General features: G+C 45.9%; 1 protein-coding gene and 1 non-coding gene across 4 annotated transcripts in view; both read right to left on the bottom strand.

Annotated features, from left to right (window-relative positions):
• Positions 1-15,379: 15,379 nt before the first annotated feature.
• LOC135917013 (endochitinase-like) overlaps positions 15,380-27,633 on the bottom strand; it is a 53,513-nt gene continuing 41,259 nt past the window's right edge. For all 3 annotated transcript variants that reach the window (XM_065450474.2, XM_065450475.2, XM_065450477.2), the window contains 3 exons: positions 22,834-22,956; positions 18,147-18,299; positions 15,380-15,538 (listed from right to left, as the gene is read on the bottom strand). In XM_065450474.2, the coding sequence (XP_065306546.2) occupies positions 15,533-15,538; positions 18,147-18,299; positions 22,834-22,956 (282 nt within the window). In that variant the 3' untranslated portion in view covers positions 15,380-15,532. The remainder of the gene's footprint in view (positions 15,539-18,146; positions 18,300-22,833; positions 22,957-27,633) is intronic.
• On the bottom strand, positions 16,893-16,965 carry TRNAS-AGA (transfer RNA serine (anticodon AGA)). The gene has a single exon. It is a non-coding gene; the product is annotated as a tRNA-Ser (tRNA).

The raw sequence follows: 27,633 nt of genomic DNA, 5'->3' as shown, positions 1-27,633 counted from the left end.
GGACACCACCCCAGACCTGACGTTCCTCAGAAACGCGGACGGGTCGTGGGACAACCTGCAAAAGGACCTTGGCAGCGGCCATTTCATCCCAGAAATCAACTGACGCATCACACACAATCCTCACAAGACGCACACCCACGTCGACTGGGACCTCTTCCGGAAAATGAGGGGTAATGAGGACAGACAAGAAGAAACCTTCGAAGAGCTAATGGAAAATGTAAAGATTGCGGTGACGAACGCCACTAAATAAATAAGCACGGACTTGGAGGTTCCAGCCATGGACTCCAGACTCGCAAACCTCTTGGAGGCCAAGAACGCGTTAAGAGAAAGATGGAACCAGCAGTAGCTAAACAGGAGGCTGAGGTCTAAATTAACGGCAGTCAGCAAAGAGATCGAAGAACACTCCAAAAACTTGAGTTCGCAGCAATGGGACGAAGCGTGTAACGAATCAACCGGAAAAAGTAGAAGGAGCAGCAAGTGCAGCCTTCTCAAGCACCTATTCGCCGACAGAAACAAACCGACCAAGAGTAATGCCCGGCTAACGATCGAAAGGCTTGTTCATCTCCACACGAAAGAAGGCACGAGTTCGCGGGACTTTGCTGACGCCCTAGTAGACATCTACCTTCCGGCAGAGCGCAAGTCTGTCCCGTGGGACGACTGCACACGCGAGTGCAAGGAACCACTTCATCTCTCGCTGGATCATCCTTTCGAAGTTTTGGAGATTGCGCACACCCTTCACGACCTAAACGGACGCTTGGCCCCTGGCCTAGATGGATTCACCAACAAACTACTCAGAAATCTAGATGACGAAGTCATACAAATCAGTACGAGCAAAATTAACGAAGTATGGGCTGGAGTTCGGGTGCCGGATGAATGGCGAACTGTGAATGTAGTCCTCATCCCCAAACCCGGAAAACTACTCCATGCAGAGAATCCGAGACGCATCTCCCTTACGTCGTGTCTCGGGAAGGTCGCGGAACATGCCATCCACAATAGAATTGGAGAGCACATTGAAGAAAACGGCCTATTCAGCCACAATTTCATAGGCTTCAGAAAATTACTATCCACGTAAGACGCCATGCTAGTCATCACGAGCGCCGTCATAGACAACAAATCCAGGGTGTAAAAGGCATCCTAGCGCTCGACTTAACCAAGGCCTTCGACATGGTCAGGCATGAAGACATCCTCAACGAAATCTCCCACTTTACATATCGGGGTAAATTTCCACAACTTTGTGAGATCCCTTCTGGCTAACCGAACGGCCACCGTAAAGGTCGGACAAATTAAAAGCACAAAGTACAGGCTAGGCACCATCGGCACTCCGCAAGTGTCAGTGCTTTCGCCGCTTCTTTTCAACATCTCAATGCACGATCTCTCCAACGAACTCTCGAAAGTCTCGGGAGTAGGGCACGCGATTTACACGGACATCACCATTTGGTCCCCGAGCGGCCCGCTAGGCACTCTGGAGCAGAACCTACAGCAAGCGCCGGACACCATGGAAGCTTTCCTTACAAAATACGGGACTGAAGCTCTCCCTCAGAAAATCAGAGCTCCTCGTGTGCAAACAAGTCTCCAGGGAGAGACAGCTCCTTAATACCTCCCCGTTCACCTGCCCACCAGGGACGGAAGAAACATCTCCAGGTGTAACACAATCAAGTACCTGGGTATGGGCTTACAGCAATGACAATGCGGAGGCACTAAAACGCATCGGAAAGAGCACCCTCAACTTCCCCAGGTAGTATCACGGAATGAAAGAGGGCAACCTCATGAAAGCATTTCACGCCTTCCTCATCAGTCACGTAACCTACGCCTCCCGCTTCCTCAAATGGAAGAAGACGGAGATTAACAAAATCGACGCACTAGTCAGAACACATTAAGAAAAGTCCTAAGCCTTCCTAGAAACTCTATCACGGAACGACTCCTCCAACTGGGGCTACACAGCACGGCAACTGAGCTCTTTGAGGCACAGCGAAACGCCCTAATTAGTCGGCTCTCATCGACCGAACGGGCACCGAGATCTTACTAGAAGCATGCATGCAGCCCCTCTCCATGCCACCAGAGAAGTCGCAACTACACACAAACGCCGAGAGGGCATTAACAGTTTATCCAATCCCAAGAAACATACACCCGACCCACAACGAAGGGCGGAGAAAATCGAGAGCCAAGGCAATCCTCGACAACATCAAACGTAACGAAACGAAAGTCATCTTCATTGACGCAGCCAGATAATGAAATCGAGGCGCCTACGCGGTCTCCGTAGTGGACGCTCATGGCTCGTTCGTCAACGCAAGCCATGGTAGTTACCAACTTCACTCATGAAGCAGAATAAATGGACGTCGCGGTGGCCCTTCGAAGCTGCAAAGGGGCCTCCGTCATTTACTCTCACACAAGAACAGCCATCATAAGCTTCTCGTCGGCCCTCGTCTCCTGGAAAGCAGCTACGGTTGTTACCAAAATATTCTACCAAGAAACCGGAGATTACAACCCCATGTTTCCACACATCACATGGTTCCCGGCCCACATGGGCAACATTTCCGGATGTCCTGACTGTAATCCGAATGAGCGGGCACACCAACTGGCGCGAGAACTCGCTTTTCGCGTCTGAGGTCCACCCCCTCGCTTCGGCACAGCCTGGAGGGATCTAGAAAATAAGGACCCGCTCGTGTCATACCACAAAATCACTTCAAATCATAGTTTAGGACAAAGAATTTTTCCTCCTCCTCACCCAAAGCTCAAAAAAGCACAGGCCGTCACTTACAGGCAGTTGCAGACAAGAGCATACAACTTACAATACAACAACAATACAACTTCGAACTCATGCTCTGGCTCTGCTCTGCCAACGCGGGCGCCGACTTTCTTGACCAGTCCTCCTAGGACTCAGCACTCACAATCACAGTGCTCATCGCTCAGCTCAAGGCTGTTCAGAGGGCCCAGGCCGTCGCAAAAGGACTCTGTCTACCAGCCCCGACCTGGGTGGAGCCACCGGATTGATTTGATTCTTTCTCCTCAGGACGTAAATAAAGTTCGCACTCACTCACTCACCTTTTGATTCTTGTTACCAATAAAATTTTCGAACGAACGAACGACGAACGCAGCGGTGGCGCCGATGGCGGCAATGTGTACCGAGCGTCTGTATTGTATCGTATCAGTTCAACGAGCACAAGCTTTCTTTGCGTGCTCGAACTACACGTGCCTTTCCTTGCCCTCTATTTCCATCACCCGCTTTCCCTCGCTCTGATATAAAATGCCCAGAGCAATAAACATAAGGGTTCGCTGTTGTCTTGACACGCGGGCTTGGTTTCTTCGACCAGGACCCGGTCGACACATGTATAATTGCTATCGCAGTAAAAGAACGAGTTATGCAGTAGCCTTAGATATAATAGCGCAAAAGCAAATAATTATTCAACGCCCTCGGTAGGCGTGATCAATGTGCGTACGGTTGTCGAGAAAAAACATTACGAGCCAATTCCGTCGATGGGCATTGTACATGACCGACAAGGTCAAATGTTATGCCTGGTGTGTGCAACTTCATTGTGCTCTTTTGCTTGTGCGCTGCGCTCAATCGTATGTGAGATCGCTTTAAAGAAAAGAAAAAATTGTTTTGTACTTATACGGCATTACTAGAATTTCAAGTTTGAGAACTTAATGAAATTGAAATAACTTCGTTTATTGGAAAATACAATAATGCGCGAATGTTTATAGATATTCCTTCAGCACAAACATATTTAGATATGCCATCTTAACCTCCGCTGGATTTGAGATTGACGTTAATGAGCACAATCTCATGTATAAACAAAAGAATATGCCGTTTGTATGATGGAAAAGCTAGCTAGTTGCGGAAGTTCACTCGGAAAAGCATAATGTTCTCAAAGTACCGATTAAACCCGGACACTACCTCTGGTTAGAATCCGGGATTCCTTCTGTTCCTAAAGCGCGAGCGGAAATTTTCTTCCTTAGTGCGTTTTTTTTTTAATTTTTGCTGATTTTGAAAATATTTGTCTCTAATAACTTAAGTGGCCCAGATGAAACAGCGGCTGAGGCGTTTGCATTGGCGGCGAGGAGTTACGGAGTCACCATCCATCGAAAGCGCCTCGCTGGCGTAGTATGAGGGATCACGTGTCGCGCTCCTCATAGGTTTTGGTGTCAGCGCTCACTGAAAACACCATGCGCGAGCTCTCCCGGACATTTCTGTAGGTACTTTCGAAACGAGAGAAGTTTCTTACTGTATAAATAATAATTTTGGGCAAACTGAAAGCACACAATCATTTACAGACGCTATCTCTTTACCGAATACGTACAGTGAACGCCACTGCGCGCGGTCGCCGCGATGGAGTCTCCCGAGCCGGCTTCTTGCGTGAAAGGTAGCTAAACGCTGAGAGCGAACGATGTGAAATATGTTCTTATAGTGTTTGTATAACTAAATGGAGTGTAACAGAACGAAGCCTCAATGCAGCGATCGCGCAGATTCGCAGCGACCGACTGCGCGTCTGCATGCTTGTCCGCGCACTGTTTCGCTTTCTCCGCGCGCACCGTGCCATGAGCTTTAGGCCGCAAATATGAGCATTTGACAGTATACAAGCAACCATTGTTGCGTGGGCGCTATCAGAGCTGTTCAAAAATAATTTCATTGTAGAGACTTGGATGCCTACGGGGACTGATGTGCGGTCGCGACGATTCAATCTTTTTTTTTCTTTTAAATTCTTTGACCTTTCAATACTATTTCTCGAGTTGCGTCGCACTGTATGTTTATCGGTGCTCTCAGCGTGCAATTTCCCGCTGCTCCTTTTTTGTAATCCAGTGCATTAATTCATAACACAAACATCGCCATATGTCATGCTTTTTTTAAATGTGCTTCTTACCGCTGCCTTTCCACTCCACTGAACTTGCCAGTGTCTATAGCATCGACATGTTCATAGGCCAAACCGTCATGATATTAGTCGGGCAGCGGACTCGCGCGAGCGTCTCAGTGCGCGTTTTCAGAACATCGCAGACCGGGCGCCGTAGCAGAAATCTTCCTCGCGTCTGTGCTTGCTGCATACCCGAGTTGTAGCCGATGACTGTTTGCCGGTTTTATGTTTCGCGAGCCAAGCTTCACGCAGCTTCTTGTCCTGCGGCTACGTGTGAATAAGGCTGACACCGGCCTCCATTAGGTGCTTCCGGCCCTGCGGCACCGAGCAGTAGCCTACCAAGTTGCGCGCCTTCAAAGGCAGCCACTGCCTATTGTAGTGCTTTCGAGCGTTGTAAAGGCGCCACTCGAAGCGGGAAAATTTCGCCACTAAATGAGGACCGCAGCGTACGAGGGAATTTAAACTTGTTTTCAGCTCGCTTCGGCGCGCCCGAAGCAGCCGACGCGGCCACTATGTCCACGTGATCCCTCCTAGCACGTCACGCCGACGGTGGCGCCAGCTTTTCCAGTGGTGGAGCTCGAGGCCAATACCATGCGACATAGGAGACGTTCGAGGGCTATAAGTCTTTTAATACCCAATGAAAGAAACCACGTCTTTCTTGGTGTGTTTCAACGATGTTAACACAATGTCATGTCGTGTCGCTCCAGATGGCATGCACATGGTGCATTATAACTTCCAACAGTAACTGAGAAACGTACTTTGACTGCAGCTACCCAGGAAACAAAGAAAACTCTTTATAATGTTCCCCGCTCATAAAGAGGAACAAGCTAAAACGCAGTTAAACGCATGGCTTTTTTTTTTTGTCAGGGAAAAGTGTTCAAACGGGTTGGTTTTGGTGCTCGCATCTTTCCACATTTTTTTTCCTTTCTCCGACCACCTCGTCTTGACGAAGACATCGATCTTCGCCAAGAAGACTGAAGACTGAAGACTGAAGCCATGGAACTACAGGTTGAGTGGGACCCCGAAACTTCGCCGTTTTGTAAAGGCGTCCTTGCGTTAATGGATTGCAGACTTATCTCAAAGTTGCAAAAACGATTTTGTGCACAGCAACAAGGGCCATTTTTGAACAGTGCTTAAGTAAGATGGTCTTCAAATGGAGGTACTGAAAATCAACCTATACTGCAAGCCTGGGGTGGCTCAAACGTATCATTTAGATTGATGACTGACCTATTTATTCTCGCGTACTGTTTATGTAAGTACCATACATGCATGACGTTCGTGAATTGAGCTCGGCTAATGCAAAGCCCCGCTTGCCATCCTTATTGCCATTCGAGTAACAGGAGGCAGACTAGAAAAACAGCTGTATTTTCTAACGACCCATTTCATTTTCAGTTCATTTCACGCGGCGTCATTGGCTCGCGGACGCCACAGCGCTGCCTGAGTCTTTGGAATGGCCACTCGACTTCACACAGGGTAAGAAAAGGATAATGGCAAATAAGATGGGACTTTCCAAAATACACGCCTATTTACCATCCCCCATCCTATGTCCTTATAGAATGTGAGTAACAGGAGGGACATTAGCAGCCAAAAATGATTATGTACAATGGTCCGTGCGGTCCAGTGTGTAGTATGCGAACAATTAAATAAACCTGTCTTTTAGTTGCAAAACATATTAGTACTTTGTCTATGCCCTATATTTTGAAGCACTTACTAACAAAAGACGTTGGGCACTGTGCCTTTCTCATAGTGTGCTTATTTCTTCTTATTCCAAAGTGCGACCTTCGCCCACCAGCTGATAGGAAAAAAATTCAGTGGTTCATTTACTGTTAAAGCATATTTTTGTTGCATTTTGGAAGGCAACATTGCTTTGCTTTGTGGAAGGCAACATTCATTTTTAAAATATTTTCCGCAGTAGACTAGACATAAAGAAAAATGCACTTCTCTTATTATTACAGACATCTAGGGTGCGATCTTGTACGCGTTCCAAACTCGAACGGAGGCGGTCTGTTCTTTCCGTCGCGAAATTGGCGGTCCGTTCCATTGCGTTTGACCAATAGCAGACAACACGGAATGATTGACAGCAGATATCACTTCACAATTGACGTCATGGCGTTCTTCACCGTTCAAACTGACCAACCATGTGCGGCTCGGTGGAACGGACCGCCTCCGTTCTATTTTGGAACGCGTACAAGATCGCACCCCTAAGCGCACGCTATTATACCGTCAGTGAATGCAAATCAGCGCCGCACACAGCACCAACTTGCCCCGACAACACATACTTGGTGCCAGACCTTCTTGCTTGTTCTTTATAACGTAGAAGTTTATCAGAGTTGCGATGTGTGCGTGTGGCCATGTGCGGCTGTGATGTGAGTGTGGCCATGTGCGGGCACATGTGCATTGAAGGGCCGCCCTGAAATATTCCTCTATAACTGCTTCTTTCGTGAACACGCCATAGTTGTGATTTTGTTCCAAGAAGTGAAGTTGCAAAATGTGCAGAACCTGGCGCATTCCGTAAAGCGGTTACGAAAAATCATTGTTGCCTCTGCTTTCCTAGTAAAGAGCTATACAAGTCGAACACATTCACGAACTACGAATGATTCCTCAAAAGGCCTTCGCGATATCGAAGTCTATTGAATGCCTCCTGCTAGCTACCGAAATGCATGCTCGCTTTCTTTCTTTCTTTCTTTCTTTCTTTCTTTCTTTCTTTCTTTCTTTCTTTCTTTCTTTCTTTCTTTCTTTCTTTCTTTCTTTCTTTCCTGAAAAGAGAAATTCATTACTCAAGCTTTCACCGTACAAGCGTGTCCCTAAAGCGAAGTGTCTATCGTGTATAAGCTTATTTACGGTGATCCTAAAGAAGGGCCAGAGAGAGCTTCAGGTGAATAATTATGTCTGTTTGTGCAGGGAGCTTTGTTTGTTTGAAAAATACTGTCAGCCTTATACAGGCCATTGCAGGGAGCGGACGGGTCGGTACACGCAGGAGTACAATGTATCAACTATACATCAGTAATCATAACCGATACAACAGCAATCGATGCAACATCCTATACAACCGATAACAAACAAATCGTAAGCCTCATAAGCAAGCATAAAACATAAGTAGACATAATATAACGAAGATAACGCATCAATATCTTATAGCATAAGAAGGAATTCTTCTACCCTCTCCACAAATTCCTCTACGCTATCACCAACTGCTGTTAATAATTTCCCGGGACAAAGCGTTCCATATTTCAATGGTAGCAGGAAAGAATGAAAATTTGAACGTGTTGCAGCGTGTGACGTATTGCCTGATATGTTTATTATGACACTTTCTACGGGAATGACGATGTGTTGGTTTCACGTGGACGTGTTTATCTATTTTTATGCGATCATGATAAAGTAAAAAAAGGAACTTCATTGCTGCCACACGCCGCCGACAAGCAAGTGTAGGAATACCTGTTGCATTTCGAAGAGCAGTGACGCTGTCTTGACGGGAATATGTTGAATAGACGAAACGTAACGCCTTATTTTGGATTCTTTCCAATTTTTTTATAAGATATACCTGATAAGCGTTCCAAATATTGCTGCCATATTCGAGAATGGGACGCACTAGAGTTTTATAGGCCATTAATGGAAGCAGGAGCCGCAGCCAACTTTTTTCGTAGAAATCCGAGTGTTTTAAAAGCTTTTGCGCATATATTCTCTATGTGAACGTTCCACTTTAAGTCACTTGCAATAGTTAAGCCTAAATATTTTATAGCGTATGTTCGTGTTATGTCGGAGCCCGCTATTCTATAATTGAATGTAATAAACGGCTTCCTATGGCTAATAGTCATGCACTTTGTTTTTCTGACGGTAATTTCCATGCCCCAGGTTACACATCATTGAGTAATTTTATCTAAGGAGGCATTTAGGAGCTTCTGATCCTCAGCATCACGCACACAGGTGTACATAACCAGGTCATCAGTGAATAACCTAACTTTCATGCCTGCTTCAACACAATTAGGGATGTCATTGATACAAATAAGAAATAATAGTGGCTCTAACACTGAATCCTGTGGTACACCGGAGTATACCTCAAGGAAATCAGACTTAGTATTATTAATGGTCACATATTGTGTACGATTCGACAGATAGGCAGTGATCCAGGCCAATGATTTTAGTTCTATACCTATAGACCTAAGTTTCTCAATTAATTTAAGATGAATAACGCGGTCAAATGCTTTTGAAAACTCAATGAATACAGCATCCACTTGTGACCTATCATTAATTGCTGAAGCGAAGTCTTTTGTAATCACTAAAAGTTGTGTTACTGTAGATAATCCTTTTCTAAAACCATGTTGCATTGGACATAAGTTATTTTGTTCCAAGTGTGTCATGATTGCTTTGTTAATTATATGCTCGAGTAGTTTGCAACAGCAACTTGTAAGTGATATCGGCCGATATTTGTCTACGAGTGTCTTTTTTCCTTCTTTGTGAATAGGAGCAACCTTTGCGCACAACCAGTCCGCAGGTAACGTGGCTGTACTAATCGACTCGGTGAATATGGTGTGTAAGAAGTGTGTTATCTGTTGTGCATACCGTCTCAGAAACGTGTTAGATATGTCATCAGGACCGGGCGCTTTCATAGTATCCATTTGTAAAAGCAGGTTCAACACGCCTGACTTTGTTATCAGAAGCTCTGGCATAATGACTGCAGGTTCAGCCAAGGATGTGCTTATTACAGGTGAACGAGTGAATACTGATTGAAAATAATTATTAAATGTATTTGCTATAGTGCCTTCATTTGTTACAACAGATCCATTAATTTCTAAGTTACTAGCACGATCCTCTGGTTTCGATAGATACCTCCAGAACTTTTGTGGTTGGTTGTGCATGAAGTTCATGCACTAGGGTATTTGAAACGAAGTTATTTCTCGCAATTCTGATCTCCGATTTTAACGTCAGCGAAAGTTCACGTATGTCTTTGCAGGTGTTCTTTTTATTCCTCATTCTTTTCAATTTCCGTTTAAGGTGGATTATGTGGCGTGTTAGCCAAGGAGACATTTTCCCAATTCTCTTTAGTTTTGTAGGTATGAAGGTTTTTTCACAGTGCACGATAGCTTCTTTTAATTTCCCCCACAGCTCATTAACAGTGCCGAAAGACTGAAGTGAAAAATTATCTAGTGCCTACTCTAAGTAATCTATTACGCTTTCGTCGGCAGCCCGGTTGTAGTCTTTAATTTCAATACGCGAGGGGTTAGTATAACGGTTAGGGCCCATATTTGTGTTGCGTACTGTTAACACTAAAATCTTGTGATCCGAGATACCATCAGCTACGCTAATACTCGTTGATAATGGTCCTGACACGAGAGCCAGGTCTAGCAGTGATGACGTGTCTCCCTGCACACGTGTGGGTTCTTTGACAATTTGGCGCATACCAGCACTTAGCGCACCAGCACTATAACTTAGCGCATACCAGCATTGTATTTATTGTGCGTGTTTCTTTAGAGAACATGTAACATCGCCATGATTCCCCTGCTGTCAAGAGGTTGCTGTCATCAGTAATTAGAGTACAGCAATAAAAACGAAATAAGCCTTCTACAACCATAAGGTACGAGTAGTGCTATAGCAGACGTAAATCCCGTATTGACCCTACTTGTCCCTACGAGACCCAAATGTTCCGACATATTGTTTTCCTACGGCGATAAGCAAAATATAGGCCAGTTTTCTTTTTTTTATAATGCTTGACAGTTTCTTTGCACATTCCTTTTTGTTTGTGTGTTCTGCTGCGTTGTCATAAACATAAAGGCAATTTCATTTTTGCCGAGGTTCTAGTCATGTTGTAGGCCCTAACTGTTGGCAGAACTTCTGTCGGTATTTGTCGCCATGTTACTCAGGCAATTATATTGCACCCTTCTTGTTGTAAACGGCAGCACAATAGGACCTAAAAATTTCATTGACCTTTGTTTCCCCACTGACTGGTGGCGCCTAACACTGACAGGGTCTGTCATGGCCTCCTCACTGCCCCTCCCTCCACTGGCCCGACTTCCCTCACTCGATAGTTGCAATCCTAAGCCCGTCAGGTGTCGTGTAGCGAAGAGTCGCTGAACTACATGAACCTGTATAGCATAGACAGGCAATCGTTTCGTGATGCAAGTTTGGAGTGAACTGTTATCGTCCATGTATTCCCCTTGGTTATAAAATGCGGCCGCAGCGGTCGCATATATCTGTCAAACTTCAGAGTTCTCAAAAGATCGGCATCATTATTTGAACCATGTTCTTGCTCCTTTCTACCCCACCAAGCCACTTTGTCATAAACGCACTTTTGTACGAGAGTTCGTTAAAGGAATCCTACAGCATCGTAGCACAAGTGCGCACGAGATGATGCAAGTGCATCTCTTCTTTCAAGGTTGGGACAGTTAGTTTTCTGCTACCGTAGACAGAGCTGATGGAAAACTTTTTTCAATAGCGGGTCTGGGCTCCTTCACAGCATAAATTCCAACGTGTTCAAAAAGACAAAACGCCCGAACAAAATTTTCACTACACCGTTAACGAGTTCCCTGTGATAATATTGCTATTAAAATACCGCCTAGACTATGCAACGTGCACTTACTAAATAATTGTGAATAAATTCATCTCAATATCTTTCAAAATTGAACAATTTTCGTGATTTTAAATTTGTTACTGCGAAAGCTCGTTGTTGCTGAAGGCGGCAAAACCGTTCAGGAAAGACTAATACAGGATCTTTCAGAAAATGTATTCGAATTTTTTTTATATATAGAAGATGCCATCATCAAATGATATTCTTCTGAATTACTTTTGCCACGGATACAGGTTTTAAAACCGCGGGATGTAATTATTGGGGAATTATTTATGCAAATCAAAAGAAATAACTTTCAACCGAAAAAGCCAGACCATCCTGATAAAAGCGATGGAGTTTCTATGCTATGAACATGTTAAATTGATAGGTTATTGAGATTGATTGATTGATTGATTGATTGATTGATTGATTGATTGATTGATTGATTGATTGATTGATTGATTGATTGATTGATTGATTGATTGATTGATTGATTGATTGATTGATTGATTGATTGATTCGGTTTGATGTCCATAAGCAACACACCCGCTTTGACAGGCGCCGTAGCAGTGGGTTCTGGACTAATTTTTGCCACCTTTGGTTCCTTATGCACAACCGAGGCATGGTACGCAAGCATATTTTCATCCAGCCTCCATCGAAAAGCGCCCACCATGCTCTAGTGTCAAACCCGTCTGGACCAGTGTCCTAGAACTTTCTCTTCTGTGAAGCGGCGATTGTCCAGTTTTTCGAGCGTGGTCCCGAGCACTTTTCTTGGCCCATTGTGACGTGGACAGCCACAGAGGAGGTGCGCGATCGTCTCCTCGCAGCCGCAGGGTCGCAAGCAGGGCTGTCGGCCATTCCCATGCGGAAGGAATAGGAGTTCGTGAATGCAACGCTGCGCCATAGGCGGCACAGAAGTGTTGCTTCCGCTCGTGGCAACCATGGTGGAAGACGGAGTATCCAATCTGTGAAGATGTGCGTTTGTGAATTCACTGATGTTCCACAGAGTTTGTGTAAGCTAGCGTGCGAGGGAGCGAAGACTAGTGGCTGCATCTGTTCTTGACAGCGGTATGGGTATAATCTGGGCACCATCGTGGGCCGACCGGGCAGCGTCATCCGCACTGTCATTTCCCAAAATTCCGCAGTGACTTGGTATCCACTGGTAGATAATGTTGTGTCTCTTCCTTGTCTACCTTGTCTACTTCAATCGACACATCCACTACTGCTTTGGTTATAGCGCATTTCCTTAATTCGTACATTAACCGACTCAACTGTCAGTACAAACATAATTCGAAATCGAATACGTTTTGAGGGGTGAGTGCGACTGCGCAATATACGATAATGCATCCAAGGTACACATACCCTCGACGCTAAAAATTATTCGAATCATCCGAAATTCATACGATGCCTAACAAACCATAATCACAGCAGAAAACTGAAGGTATGAGGTTTTTGTTTATTTGTGAGATCGCATTCAGTCAAAAGGTCATTAACGACTTTCACAACCCATATTACCTCAATGTCATCGAGTCGACATTTCCATAAAATCAAACATTAGTTCGTGCTCACTTCCTAAACTACATCACCAGCGCGCCCTGGACAGCTGAGAGCGCGTTTCAAGTGCGGTATCTGCCATGTTCATGGTAAACCGAAATTTTATGCATTGACTCCGAAACTGTACACCAAGGCCGCACATCGCTTAGACTGAGAGGCATCGCCGCTGCTCAGAAATTCGTATTACCTACCGCGGCCCGATAAAGTTTCAAGTTATCCAGAAACAGAACACATTACACAAAATTATTAAAGAGAAGGAAAACTCGAAGCAAAATTTTTTCTAAAAGCTCCACGTTTCGGAGCCAGACCGGCTCCTTCCTCAGGGGTAAGAAGGCGTGAGGCGTAGCAGCGCTTAATATGTGTTTATGGTGCTTTTTGAACTAAAAAACCAGTCTAAAACACAAAGGACAAGAGAAGAGGCTCACACCACAACATACAAAGAACAAGAGGGGACGCTCACACCACAACGTCGTTGTGGTGTGAGCCTCTCCTCTTGTCCTTTGTGTTTTTGACTGGTTTTTTCGTTCACCAGTCGTTGTGGTGTGAGCCTCTCCTCTTGTCCTTTGTGTTTTTGACTGGTTTTTTCGTTCACCAGTCGTTGTGGTGTGAGCCTCTCCTCTTGTCCCCTGTGTTTTTGACTGGTTTTTTCGTTCAGGTATGTACCAACTGGCCCAGAGTTCAACCCCTATGGTGCTTTGGCAGGCGCGAAGACGTTTTTCCTGGATCTCGAGATCAAACGGCGGGAAATGTTCTTGACGAACGATTGATATTATCCGGCGTCTTCTGGGTGTACCAGGACTCCGAAAGGAGCCCCCACCGGTGGTTTTCTCTCTCCACGACGACCGCACCGTCGGGGCTAATCTGGTGATCAAGAGGATCGCAGTGTTCTGCCACAGCACTGCGTTCTCTGTTGGGTGGCGGAAGTTACTCTTGTGTTGACGAATTCCTTCTGGGGAAGTTTTTTGTCTCGTCAATGTACGAAGCGGGCATTCGGTGCAGGTAATTTTGCACACACTGCCCTGCGCCTTTTTCGACTGGAAAGTGGTCTTGTGGACGACGGGGGCGGCTACCACACAAGCCACGCTCACAAGCCACGCGAAGCGTGGCTTGTGATACGTGTGATATCTAGACACGACGCCGTTGCCTCCATGCCTGGGTCGGCAGCCGCCGTTTTCTTTTCATACTCATTCCGTCGGCGGAGGACGCGGTGACCTCTGTGTAACCGTTCGTCCCGAGGTAATGGATTACTGTGTTCTTCTCTTTCCTCCGGAGATGCGGGGATGAGCAGATTCTTTCGGCTCTCTTGACGAGGCTTCGGCGAACGGAAAACTCGTGGCAGTTGGAGTACTTCAAATTAAAGTGGAGATGTGGTGCTGTACGTGTCGGTTCTCTTAATTCAGCAAAAGGACGGGTTTGGTCGCTCTCTTTTCACGAGGACATCTGAGAAAGGGATAGAACCGGAACTTTCGCGTTCCACTGCAAACTTTGCAGCCGGCTCTATGTAGTTAAAGTGCGCGAGCGTATTGTCTACTTCGGATAGCTTCACCACGCAAGACACAATCGCCGTCACATAGCGCACAAACGTTTTTGGCTTTTGGATGAAAGTGCAAAGCACCGACTTCGAGTGCGGCGACTGTGACCGAGATACCGGGACCCATAGCAGTTCCACTAGCCTGCAGAACTGGCTGTTGAAAAAGAAGTAAGTGCTTGAAAGGCAGAATTCCAATAACCCGCAGATGTGAATGATAGAAAGGGAAGTGCGATCTTTCCGTGTGGGGTCATGTGCGAGCGCACAAATGTGTCACAGAAAGCGCGAGAGGCACACCCACACTAGTGAACGGAGAAACCCCATCAAGGGACACCATACAGTCGTTGTCCTCAGTACTCACACTGGACGCCATTCCCACGAAGTGTCCTGAGGGGCGAATGTAGGTTTCCGTTTTTTCGGTGAGAGGATAGAGTATCTTGTGGTGATAGGTTGACAAGGCTCGTAGGGGGGAGTACGTAAAATCTACTATGGGCCTTATAGGAATTCACGTTTTATGGATCTCTTCAATTCAGTTGTCGCCACCCGGGCGGGTATCTGCCAAATAATACATTTGATTGTGCAATATTTATATTGGTTCGCGTTCGTTCGCTTTATTCGTATCACCTCTAAATTTGGATAAACCGGGTTGTATTGCAGACATTCGAATTTACACACAGATACCTCCTTTGTACCATAGGCGTACCTACTGTGCACGCCTCGCATATTACGCGGAGTGAACGCACAGGTTTTGCGGGAGTAATGAGACAGTGGGTATGTATAGCCAAGAAAAACTGCCGTCAATAAATGTCCACGGGAAGTGGAAGCATCTTATGGCACAAAAACTAAAGGTGGATCATGGCAAATAAATCACCTTAATCCGTACCATTTAGCCAATTATATAGTATGGCATACAAATCAATTACGTAATTTATTAGGTTTTCTGTACAACAAAATGTATAATTGAGACACGTGGAATTTCCATTGGTGCGGGGGTTGATTTATTTCTTCTTCCTTTTTTATCTTTTATGACGTAGCCATTTCATGAAAGTCTTCTCGTTATTGTTATACCTGAAAACAAATGAAAAATTGAGCATGTTACAGTACAAACAGATCGCCAAATATTCGAAAAAGGCAAATACGCTACAGTGTATGCTCATGAGCATTCATAGCAACGAATACAAGCTACACTTCAGGAAAGTTAAACTGCCCCACAAGTTCACAAAAGATTAGACAATTTGGGAGCTTGACACTAATGTCAAGCTCTCGTGCAGACCGTCTAGTATAAGCAAGTGTTACTGTTATTTTCCACAGTGCAAGCTTAGTTGCTGGCGACATCGAGCGTGATCAATATGAAAACAGTAGAACGTAAGGAGGAGTACTCAAAGCCACAAGATGTATATTGGTTGATCCCAACGTTTCTTTCAAATGTTGTGGCCAAGCGTTAAGTACTTCTTGCCTAAAAATTTTGTGTGGTAATTTAGGTTTCATATTACCTAAGCCTATCCCCCTCTTGTTTAAAGCTTATATGAGCTTATATACAGGGGGGGGGGGGGGGGGGGGATTATATGTAAGTCTTATAGAATTCCTAAAAATGGCCTGTTGCAGATAACGTAATTCTAGTCCTTGAACTGGATTATTCTGAGAGGCGAACATTACTTACACGAGAAATGAAATCACATATTCAACTAATTAACAAAATGCTACTGATTATCTTTTGACCTATTTACTACTTCACGTCAGATATTGCAATTTACGAATGGCAACCAATGAGTTTGCTAGGCGTATCCACTTGTAATTAATTTCCAAAATGACGCCAGTTTGGAGATATGCGCCATAAAACGTGCCCTAAAGAATGTACTGTTGTTCCGCTTACTTTTTTAACAAAAAAGCTCTTTTATGCATTGAGCCACAAAAGCGACTGAAACGGCCATGTATATCGGTTCACATGTTGGAAACTAACATAGAAATCGGTGCCATACGGGAAATTAATTTCAAGCGGATACATATTGAAAGCTCGCCGGCTACAATTCGTAAATTACCATAGATGCCGTAAAGTCATCAATTTTTATTTTTGTTCTTTTTTATTTAGCAATACTGCAAGCCTTTTTACAGGCTCATACAGGAGTTGGTCACAATCAAAACAACAAAACATTGTTGGTCAAATTGAGGAGTTAATTATTGATTTTTGTTAATTATTAGAATATCTCCGCCTCTTCGAATAAGCAAGCTCAAGGACAAGAATTATTCTATCTGCCACATGAGCAGAGAGGGGTTAACCGAGGGTCCCGACTTTTATAAGTCATATGATGAGAAGCCAACAAACGCGGACACCAAGGACAACATAGGGGAAATTACTTCTGCTTAGTAAATGAAATAAATAAACGATAAATTAATGGAAACTAAAGTGGATGAAAAAACAACTTGCCGCAGGTGGGAACCGAACCCACAACCTTCGCATTTCTCGTGCGATGCTCTACCAATTGAGCAACCACGGCGCCGTTTTCTCATCCACTTTCTTGGGTATTTATGTTTCCTAGTAGAACCCTGGGAGTGTTAGCCAGCGCTACCACTCACAGACCTTGGCGGCGGATGTATGACATCCTTTCTGCCGCAGGCATCCCGAGAACATGATATTTTTGGGTGAATTTTTTTAAAATTCCGCAGAACTTAAAGATTATCAGCCTGTGTATAGCCTATTATAACCGTATCCACATTCGCGGCCTCTTCAACAAACTGTTGAAGCGGTACTTCAGTTTGCACAAAGTTGTTCCACGCTTAAGTGACTACAACTGTGAGGCGGTCCCTGACAGTCCGCACTGCCCAAGGCTTAAACACGCCATGTACCACAGGTCGTGCGTGTTGTCCGGATAAAGCCCTATGTTTCGAATGACTTCACAGCACCACTTATGCAGGCGTTAACGACATGACTAGATCATCGGCACGAAGCTCTCTTTGAAGGAAAGCTAATGCCGCGTAATAACGGTCCTGTAGAAAAAAAAATGAAGCACGCAAGATGAGCAGCAACCAGAAATCACCCCCATGGGGGTGAAAACGAAGTTGGCGCAAGGGCTCACCAAATATAGCGTTCGTCTTTGTCACACCGTGTTCATGGCTCTGGTTTCATTGTGCTGCTACCACATTATTCTGTGCTTATTTTATTCTCCACACGTTCATCATCAGCGAGTCCCTCTCCGCGATGGAAGTAAACATCTACCAACACCATACTTGTACGTCTACTCCTGCTAACTAGACACTGAGGCTACACCACACACGTACACGCTTACGTGTGCACCATTTTGACGCACCGGCACCTCAGTGTCAAACCAGCGTTTCGGAGAAACTTCCCACTTCGAAAATATGGCAACTTTCGAGACTACGTCTCGTGGCCTGCCACTGGGCTCGGCTGCAAGGCTTCCGCGCCACATTTCACGTTTCAAGCCTCACGAGAATGACGAGCACCGCCACACTCGAAAAAGCGCGACTGTGGCATACGCTTACACCTTATATACGACAGGTCAGACCACGCTACGTAATGGTTTTGAAACTTTTGGCGAAGTCTGTGTGTACAGAATGAGCGTCGATTGACTAGAAGCACCCGTGGTGTTGCAAATTCCCGTACAAACCCCTGAAGTTATAGATTAGAACACCGCGCGATAGCACGTATTGCCGTACGCACCGTGACTTGAAGGGGCCGGTAATCCTTCATAAAGTTCCAGCAGACTTCCAGCATCGGGTACCGCTCGCCCTTCTTGCAGATTCCCTCGTAGTCGTCGTCCTCCAGCGACCACACGAATACGCCACCCAGAGAGTGGTCCCGGAACCATTTGACCTGCGATCAGCGCGCCAAAGCCCGGCAAGAGAGAGCGCCACCCATTAACATGCCACTAACTGCTTGATACTTACGCAAAGCTTCAGCGAGCGTGCGTTCTCGCTTGGATTCATCGTAGGTGCGCACATTTTTCATTGCTTAGCACAGCTTGTAATGAGTGCCGCGCGTATAGGTCTTTCATTTTGGGCGCTGTTAGCTGAGAAACATTTGGGCGCACCAAAACAAAATCAAGTACAGGCTCTGACTTGTAGCTTCCACTGAATAGCATCAGTTAGAGGATGGTTAGAAAGATGCAAACAGAATTTAATAAGAGCTAGAAGGCGTAGCAATACCAAACGTTTGGAATGCCACTCCTGAAGGATGCAAAATGTTTCCCAGCATTGGAAGCGCCTATTTCATGGTTCAACCGACTCTTCAAAATCACTAAGTGGCATAATCATCAACTTAAAGCTTACTACAAGCTGTAATGATCCACACAAAACACGGAATGAACGAGAAAACCTTCGTTCATAAGCCCTGCAAGTTGTACATTCAGTTGGATTGCTGTTATATTTTTGCCGCGCAATTGTAGAGACGTTCTTCAGTTTAGCGCAAGAAAAACAACACTACACTGTATTTTTATTTTGCTGTGATTGTACATATGTATGTATATGCTATTGGCGATTAAATTGACGTCTTCTTCGTAAGTACAGAAGTCCCTAAAGCAACAGTGCGATCGAGCCTTGGCCGTCGCTTCATAGTGCACATTCTACATGCGTAGTGCACTGCCTATAGAGGTAGAGTTACTGTATATGCTACCAAACGTAGTATATGCAACATTTGGTAGCATATACAGTAACTCTATATAGAGGCGCCACTGATCGCCAGCTAGCGGGCGCTTTCGAAAGCAGGTTCGGGAGCAGTAGCAGAAGACAACCCTTTTCAGCATATATGGCTGAAGTTCGCGGCTGCGATTTTCTCTTTGTTCGGGCGCCAGATCAGTATTTTAGCGGTGACAGCTGCAGTAAAGGTGAAGGCCCCTGCTTGAGCGGACATTTACACGATGTTACCGTAGTTTGGTACAAACCAATCCGCATACGTACCGTGTGTGTCCCGCAGACAATCGCAACGAAGCCCAGTTATACGAAATGGAGCGCGTGCTTTGTAGCCGCTTGGTCGAGTCGACAAATGCGACGCCTCAATCGTTTTTCTTTTTTAACTGTACGCTTCACGTAACAGTGTCTCTTTACTTCAGTATTGGGCACATCTCGCTGTTGCACACGTATATCTCAAACGAGACGGCGCATGGCACAATGGCGACACACATTGCAGTGATCTTGGATCCGATGAATACGTAAGACATCGCCGAACAAGTGCCTTCAAAGTCGCCTCGAGAGGAGCATTTACGAATTTCTTAATGTAAATGCGTGCACGTGTGAACAAAGTTACTAAGCACAAAGATGAATAAAAGCGAGAGTTAGTGCGGCACCATTGAGGCGACTCCGCTCCGTTCTTCGATTAACTGCCTTTCCCGCTGCAGTTTACGCAATGTAAATTCCCCTCAGTTGCCTGCATGGAAATGTACAAAGCTGGTCTTGCCAACTTCTGAGTATTGTTTTTTTTTCGATTATCAGAGAAGAAAGAAGCTACACAACATATTTAAAAACGAAGCAACACCGTCCAAGTTAGAATGGTGCGAGCGGCAAGGCCAGGTTTAGTCCTTTGCAGCGTAGGCATTACACTCCTACGCCTCAAAAGTTAATAAGGAGTTCAAATGAGTAGGAAATACACATACAAAAAGGCACTCTGCGTGGTAATCCAGCTCAGACAGCATCAAGGTGTAACGGCTGCACAAATATGACGCAACTTTATCAGCGAAAATCGAACAGCAATACCATATGCAGCACCTAACCGCGTCCTGAGTTATACGTCTTTTTTAACACATTTCTCGAGCGACCAGAATATGTTAAAGGAGCACATGCCTGTAATCATTCCGACATACCGCATCGTGATTTAAGCCCTTTGCGAACCATGCGAGGTGATAATCCTCGTATTTAAAAAAAAAAACTCAGCAGTTCCGCATGAAACAACTATAGGATTATTTCAACAAGCGCGAAGCTACGCATGAAATAGATACAAGAACATGAACTGCGTGACAGCTGGCTCGACGATGTAACGGGCCGCATACAACCAAGAAAAATCAGTCCTTGCAAGCACTAGCAACTTTAACACACGACACGAAGTAATCGTGCAGTCGTAACGCCTAGTAAGAGCAGCACGGTAAAAAAGCGGCAAACGGTACAGGCGGCAAGCGGCATTCGCGACTCAAAGCGAAAGTCCTTTGACGCGCGCGCTGCACTGCAGGAGAACCGAACCAAAACATTGGTAGCTTGTTATCAACTTCATCGCTTACCCGTGAAAACGTGCGCCAGTGCAACAAACACGGAGATGGCAAAAGCAAGCGTGATAACTAGAAATTTCCTACCGAATGGCGGCGATCCATTGTTGTTGTTCCACCCGCTCACGATGCCTCGCGATAATGATTAGAATCGTGTTGACGGCAAGTTTTTTGCAGATATTTGAGCGCCCCACCGCGCAACAATTGTTTTTCGACATTCCTTGAAGTTTCGGCCACAACACACATGCGACACGTGTTGCTTATTTCGCTCCGAAAATGTGCATTAAAGAAACGTGACTCCGGGACCTCCTCCTGAATATTAACAACTTGTAATCATTCTAATGATTTCAATAAAAACCGATTCTGATTCTGATTCTGATGCAGAAAACTACGGCGGACGGCTCTCTCATTTCCCGAGCGTACTTAGAAAGGCCGCCACCAGTGGCGCTTCCATCGGCGTGCGCTACGCGCATAGCAGCCGACATGCGCTTTTAATTTTTTGTTTCCATGGTTCACTCACAACTGCGAGCGCCGTATAGAAATCGCCTCGCTCTCGTGTTAGTAAGGCAGACATTAGAATTTAGAAGTTTGTGTAAAGAAGATTTTGTTTATAATGACACCAAGATCAAAGATATATGAGGGATCTTAAAATACGAGATTTTATTAACTGACTCCGTGCGACCACGTAAATCTGCGAGATTATCGTTGCGTACCTTAGGAAAGAGCGAATTTTCTGTTTGGGAGAGTTTCGTAAAGTGAAGCTCGAACTTCTCAAATCGAAAGCAACCCGAAAGCAACCCGGAATTGCCCGAAAGGGTTCTACGACAGTGCTTTAAACGCATTCGGATGCTTTGCGAACGATTCTATGCAGTATAAAAGATTGCTGCCATCATGCATAATGCAACTGGATGTCATGAGCAATGTTTTCTGAAGTCAAGCTCGAAATGCTGCAGAAACAACCCGCCATTTCAAACCCTTTTAGCATGCTTTTCACCTTACCCCTGGTTCGCTTATTTGCTGCCGAAACGTCTTTATACCCGCCCTTGGTGGCGCAGTTCTTACGGCGTTCTCCTTCTCAGTACAATGCCGCGAGCACGCGATATAGGGGCCGCGACTGCTACATTCTGAAGAAAGCAAAGCGGAAAATGTCGCAAAGACAGCCTTATTTTCGTGGCGAACCCTTTCCAAGGGGAAAGAAGAAAGGTTCTTCCCTTCCCGGCGATCGTACGAATATTCTTGTGTGTTTCTACTATCGATATTTAAGTTTTTGTGACTGCCGCTAAGAACGAATAACACAGTGTTTCAACAATAAGAGCGAAGTAGGCCACGAACACGCTTGGTTTCGTACGACTTTGCGTGTCACTGACGCTTTATTGTCAATGTCGTCAACTTGAAAGCGGCTGTCTTTTACACAACAGAGTGACGTAGAAGAATCAAATAAAGAAGGTAATTAAGGTATCGGGAGGAACAAAGTGCAAGCATAAACTGCGGCTCGAAGGCAACGATATCGCAGCCTATTGCGCAAGTTCTAATATCGCAAAAAGCGAGTCGGCAGCCAGGAAATATTAATACCAGCAGACTTCCATCGTGAGCAATATCCTAGCTAACTAGTATGTAATTAGTATTTATTTATCACGGCTAAATATGCTTTATAAGGACGGCTCTTATTGGCAACACCCAGCTCCTATTCTGACATCTGTTGTGGGGGTATTGTGGCATGAAAGCCTGCATACCATTTTTGTGCACGTATGTCCGTTCAACGAATCAAATCTGCCATCTTTCCTCCTGAAATGTTCTCATTATATTGTACTGTATGTACGTTTATGTTTGGATTCGTTCCAGTGCAAATTAATAACACATGTATTCGCATAATATGAGCGATAAATGATGCGCCGCAACCGGCACAAAACGGAGACAATGCCGCCTGTACTACTTCTCCCTCAAACACGAGTGCATGACGCAATTGTGTAAGGCTGCAACGCTTCGTGGCACGCCTATCACATTTTCGTCACATAAGACAGACTTGTAGCGTCGTGCATTCAGACACATGCGCTTCTGGCGTACGAAGCATGCAGACCGGCGGATAGTCCGGTGGTCTGAAACAAACAGCGAGGGAAGGAACTAGCAAGAAACGAAAATGCGAGCTAACAAACATACCTTAACCTCGGCGCTGCCCTTGTCGTCGTAGCTAACCCACTGGTCCTTAGAGTAGATGTACGCAGTTGCCGCGTACGGCGCCCATTCTCGTTTCCAATGCATCTGGTTGGCACGCTGACAAGTCTGAAAGAGCACACAAAAAAAAATTGGGTGGATCCTTTTCAGCTATGGCGCTGTACAACTTGAGGGCGGCTATGACATCTTGTTGCGCCAAAATATCACTTCACGACCCCTTCTAAAATATAGATTTTTCCAGAAAAAGGAATTGCCTTGCATATTTCTCGTTATTTTTTATGAGTGGGCAGTCCGCGCTACAATGTAGCGCTTAGTAATGGCGGTACATATTGCGCAAAAAAATCAGGGCGAGAGCTCCCCGACTCACGGCACGCACTAATCATTTATGCCTCAACCTTTATGATGCCTTGTGAAAGCCAATACAAATCATCTTAAGCTTGCCCAACTCTTTATTTGTGGTTCATTGATTCAAGTGGCGGCCGCTGATTGCTATTTTTCCTCGAGGGCACGTGTTATTACTTTGCAGTCACCCTTTCATACCAAAGGCAGTGGAAAGGACACAGATACACTCAACGCTTACGGTATTATATCTTCAGGCTCAGCATTGCCAGTAATGAAATCCACGTCATATATAGTCAAGAAAGTGGCAGGATAGAGTCTTTCAATGTATTCCCTGTTGTCTGCTTCAACTTCCTCTCCTTCTCTCATGCATAACATTAAAGCTTGTATTTCTGTCTCTCCTTCTCTCTCCCACGCCCTGGTGTTTTCCCTTCACTCTCTGCTATGAGGACACATGGATTACACATTTGTTTTCTCCAGAGCTTCACCGGCATGCTGATCGCTGAAGATGGTTCGGGTGGGTGGCCTTAGTTGTTGCGAGATGGTTTCAGATCACGTACACGCGTACACTTTCCTCTCAGAAACCTTGGACAAAGAACTGTAGTCGATCGCACTGATGCGAATGTGGCATCGGGTGGAAGACGCAGCCTGCTCTCGTAACTTAAAAAGTATGCGGGTATCGCGTACTGTGTGAATCGATGTAAACGAACATTTGTATGCTCCTTGCTTTGATGGACGATAATTAGCGGTGATGTTGGCGGCGAATGTGTGATTTCGTCTGCGCTTAATGCAGTATGAGAGCGGTGAGTTGATGTTAAACGTTACCTTGTGCGCACCACTGCTATTTGTTTGCGTAGTCGACAGAACATGGAGGGAGGCGTGTTTGCTTGAGACGTTGTTGTGCGTCAAAATTCCATAATCTCTGAGATGGTTGAGCATTATCATTGCATCACATGGCACATCGCATCATGGCAGAAGTGTACAGACGAACATTCCTTCGACAACTGTTAGTCAGCAAGGGGACTGCTCTTGCGCATTCGGCTGCTGGAAAGGCGCGTTCGGACCTTTGAGATACGAACGGGGCAGCGCATCGTGCTCCACCACCACGGCTATCAGCAGAGACACCAGCTTCGAGCGCTTCCTTCAGGCTATGGACGTTTGTAATGTTTGCACTATCACAGCCCAGCACGAGACCTCCACAGCACAGCACCTGCGCTTTTCAGCCATAGGCGAGCAAGCACGGCACGTGCCATATTCACAAACTGTGAAACTCTGCCGCGGCGGCGCCGGCCGGGATGGATGGATGGATGGACGGACGGACGGACGGACGGACGGACGGACGGACGGACGGACGGACGGACGGACGGACGGACGGACGGATGGACGGATGGATGGATGGATGGATGGATGGATGGATGGATGGATGGATGGATGAATGGTTGGATGGATGGATGGATGGATGGATGGATGGATGGATGGATGGATGGATGGATGGATGGATGGATGGATGGATGGATGGATGGATGGATGGATGGATGGATGGATGGATGGATGGATGGATGGATGGATGCAATCTCTTGATACTATAGTGCCTAATATCCTACCTAGGCTAAAGAATGAAAAAAGAAAAAAATACCCTATGAACTACCATGCCCAGATTTTCTGATCCCCTATTGTGAACTGTGCTTTTGTACTTCTCCGTCTTTTGTCGTTTCCCTACTTTTCTTCCACGAATCCTCCAATCGCCTCTTACCAATGTCTATTGCGGACATGTTTGCTTTACCACTGCTGCTCCCGCGAAACCCAAGGGCTTCGATTTTGGCGGAAACGAGCGCCATCTGGTGGCGGTGCAAGAAAGCCAGCAGCACGAGCAAGCAATACCACAGCAGCGCCCGGAAAGTCATGAGAAGAGACAGAGAAAGCTTCACTTTAATACCTGGCAGTCTCCGCGAACACGACTTCTTGAATTTCCACCTGGGTTAGGTGTGGTGATGTTGGCCTGGACCTAATAGTCTTCAGAACAAGAGTTGCAGGAAGGGGAATTCCAGTATGGGTTTGCTCATCGCAGCAGCTGTACTTGTGAAGGTGGCCAAGTAAAAGCGAAAGGGCTGGTGTGCCGCGCGTTTCCTATAGCTAGTGGAGTGAAGCCGAAGGTGTCACTTGGTGAGCTGGCGCCTCCATTGGATCGATCGATGGCGAGCGTGGTGACAGCGTACTCCGGCTGCTTAGAACTGCTGGGAGTGCAAGACACGCACCGGCAAAGGCTACACACGCCCGGGCGGCTACAGCGTGGCAGTCTGCAAAGCCCATTTAGCGAGGCCCTGTCGGGCACAGCTGCAGGCGCAAGACAGCACCCCTCACCAACCTCGTTCGGGAAAAAGTGCTGATCGTAATCGCCGCAAGCACAAGAGAGCCGGCGAAAAGCATCTATCAGAGCTGCACTCTCTTCGACCCAAGACCGATGCACTTTGCCTCCGTACTCATAAAACGCCTTATAAAGCTCCGCGACGAAGTCTCTCCGCAACCTACCTCATAGGGCGAATGGACCTGTACGTATGACTATAGCTGTAGTACCGCTACCAATGTGTTGGTTAACGGGCTCTATCCTCTACAGAATTTCGCGATGAAACAATATACTCACCGAAGCAAATATACGCGGACGAGCGCATTATTCCTTTAATAAAGCGATTAGAATTCTTGAAGGGTTCGGCAATTCGCCTAAATTGAGGTTCATCGTCTGTGGTTTCTGAACATATTTATTTAATGCGAAAGCATTATGCGGCTTATCAGGTGGAAAATGCGGTGCAGTCGGTAATGGTATGACAAACGATGGTCCGAAATGTCCCAGTGGTCCAAGTGAGCCACTTGAGGCAGTTGATGAATTCAATTAAGGCAAAGTTTATCAAATAATGGTAATTAAGACAGAGTGATTTAGGGTGGCGTTAATTAAAGTGGGTATAATTATAACAGGTTTCATTAAGATAGAGTCCATTACGGCAATCGGACCTACGACCATTGGTGGGGTCGAACCGACGCACCTTTGGTGCTCATTAATGCGAAGCTAATAAAACATACTTAACTAATATAGAGTTGAGTAAGGCACTCAGACCCATGACCTTCGGCGTTAATTAAGGCGAAGTTAAACTAAGACTCCGGAAAGAGCAGTGCCACCACGCGGTTGTGGCAATACTTTCGCGTTCATTGATGAAGAGATAACTGTTGCTTGCTATCTTTTTAACGCGATAGCGTTAAGGCGCCCGTGTCGCAGAAAATCCGGTGTCGGTGTCCCACGCCGACCGTCGTTTCGGCAAAAGTCGTCGCGATCCATATAAACCCAACCACACACACCCAACCACGCAGACCCTCCTTGTAGCGCATAGGATTACTAAACTAATTCAATTTCTCAAAGCAAAATACGTCATAAAAATCGTAAAGTACGACACACACACATCATACAGACAAGATAGCGTCGGATTGTAATTTGAATTACAAAAAAGAACATAGTTCTGTTACACGGAACCTAAAAAAAAAACATTTTCCAGTGTTTCTACCATTCATACACCGGCCATGGCGTCCGAGATTTGCGCACGCCGGCGCGCCCAAATCGGCGCGCCGATTCCTTGGAACGCCTCCATATGGCGCTCGGCTCCACCGTATCGCTGCCCAGGCAAGAGGCCGCGTTTCTACCAGAAAGCAGAAACAACGCTGCACACGACGCTGCCCGAGCATGCATCAACCGGGACAGTCACTTGCTTCGCCCATCTCTCTCTGGCCAACAAATCCCCGGATAAACCCAAACAGAACTATGGCCCCCAGAAGCAGGACTAGACCAAGAAATAACAGCTCCCCAATACGAACAAATTACGACTTCAGGAGAAATCATCGACTACTACCGAAATGCTCGCTATACATACCCTACTCCTGACAAATCACTAAGCAGACATCAAGCAACTACAAACAAGCACCTACAAACAAACAAACTCAACAAACTCCTACAAACAAGCACTTTCCCAATGCCACTACTCATGTACCGAATACATCAAGAAGCCTACTCATCACGCTATAAAACATGAAATACACCACGCGCAGACCTCCATCACATTATATGGGCATGCCCATCAGGGGAGGTATTCTGCAGGGGTCCGCCTTGTGGGCTGTACATTTCGGCCGCTGCTGATTGGTTGAGGCCGCTCGTCTCCTGGTCGCTCGTACAGCTGCATCCAATCAGCAGCGACCGAAATGGACAGTCCACTAGGTGGATTATAACAGCATACCTCCCCCCCCCCGCCAGTTCCATACAATATCAGGCATAGAATAAACCACAATGCTAAAATAAAAACCCCTGGTGAATGGGTGAATGGGAGGCCATACTCTTCAGCGAATGCCCAGAGGACAAGTTCTGGGCTGTCCGGCTGGCGGAGGACGCCGTTGTGGTTCAAGGCCTGG

This window comes from Dermacentor albipictus, chromosome 1 (assembly GCF_038994185.2).
Source record: "Dermacentor albipictus isolate Rhodes 1998 colony chromosome 1, USDA_Dalb.pri_finalv2, whole genome shotgun sequence".
Taxonomy (NCBI): Eukaryota; Metazoa; Arthropoda; class Arachnida; order Ixodida; family Ixodidae; genus Dermacentor; species Dermacentor albipictus.
This window is presented reverse-complemented; position numbering and strand designations above follow the sequence as displayed.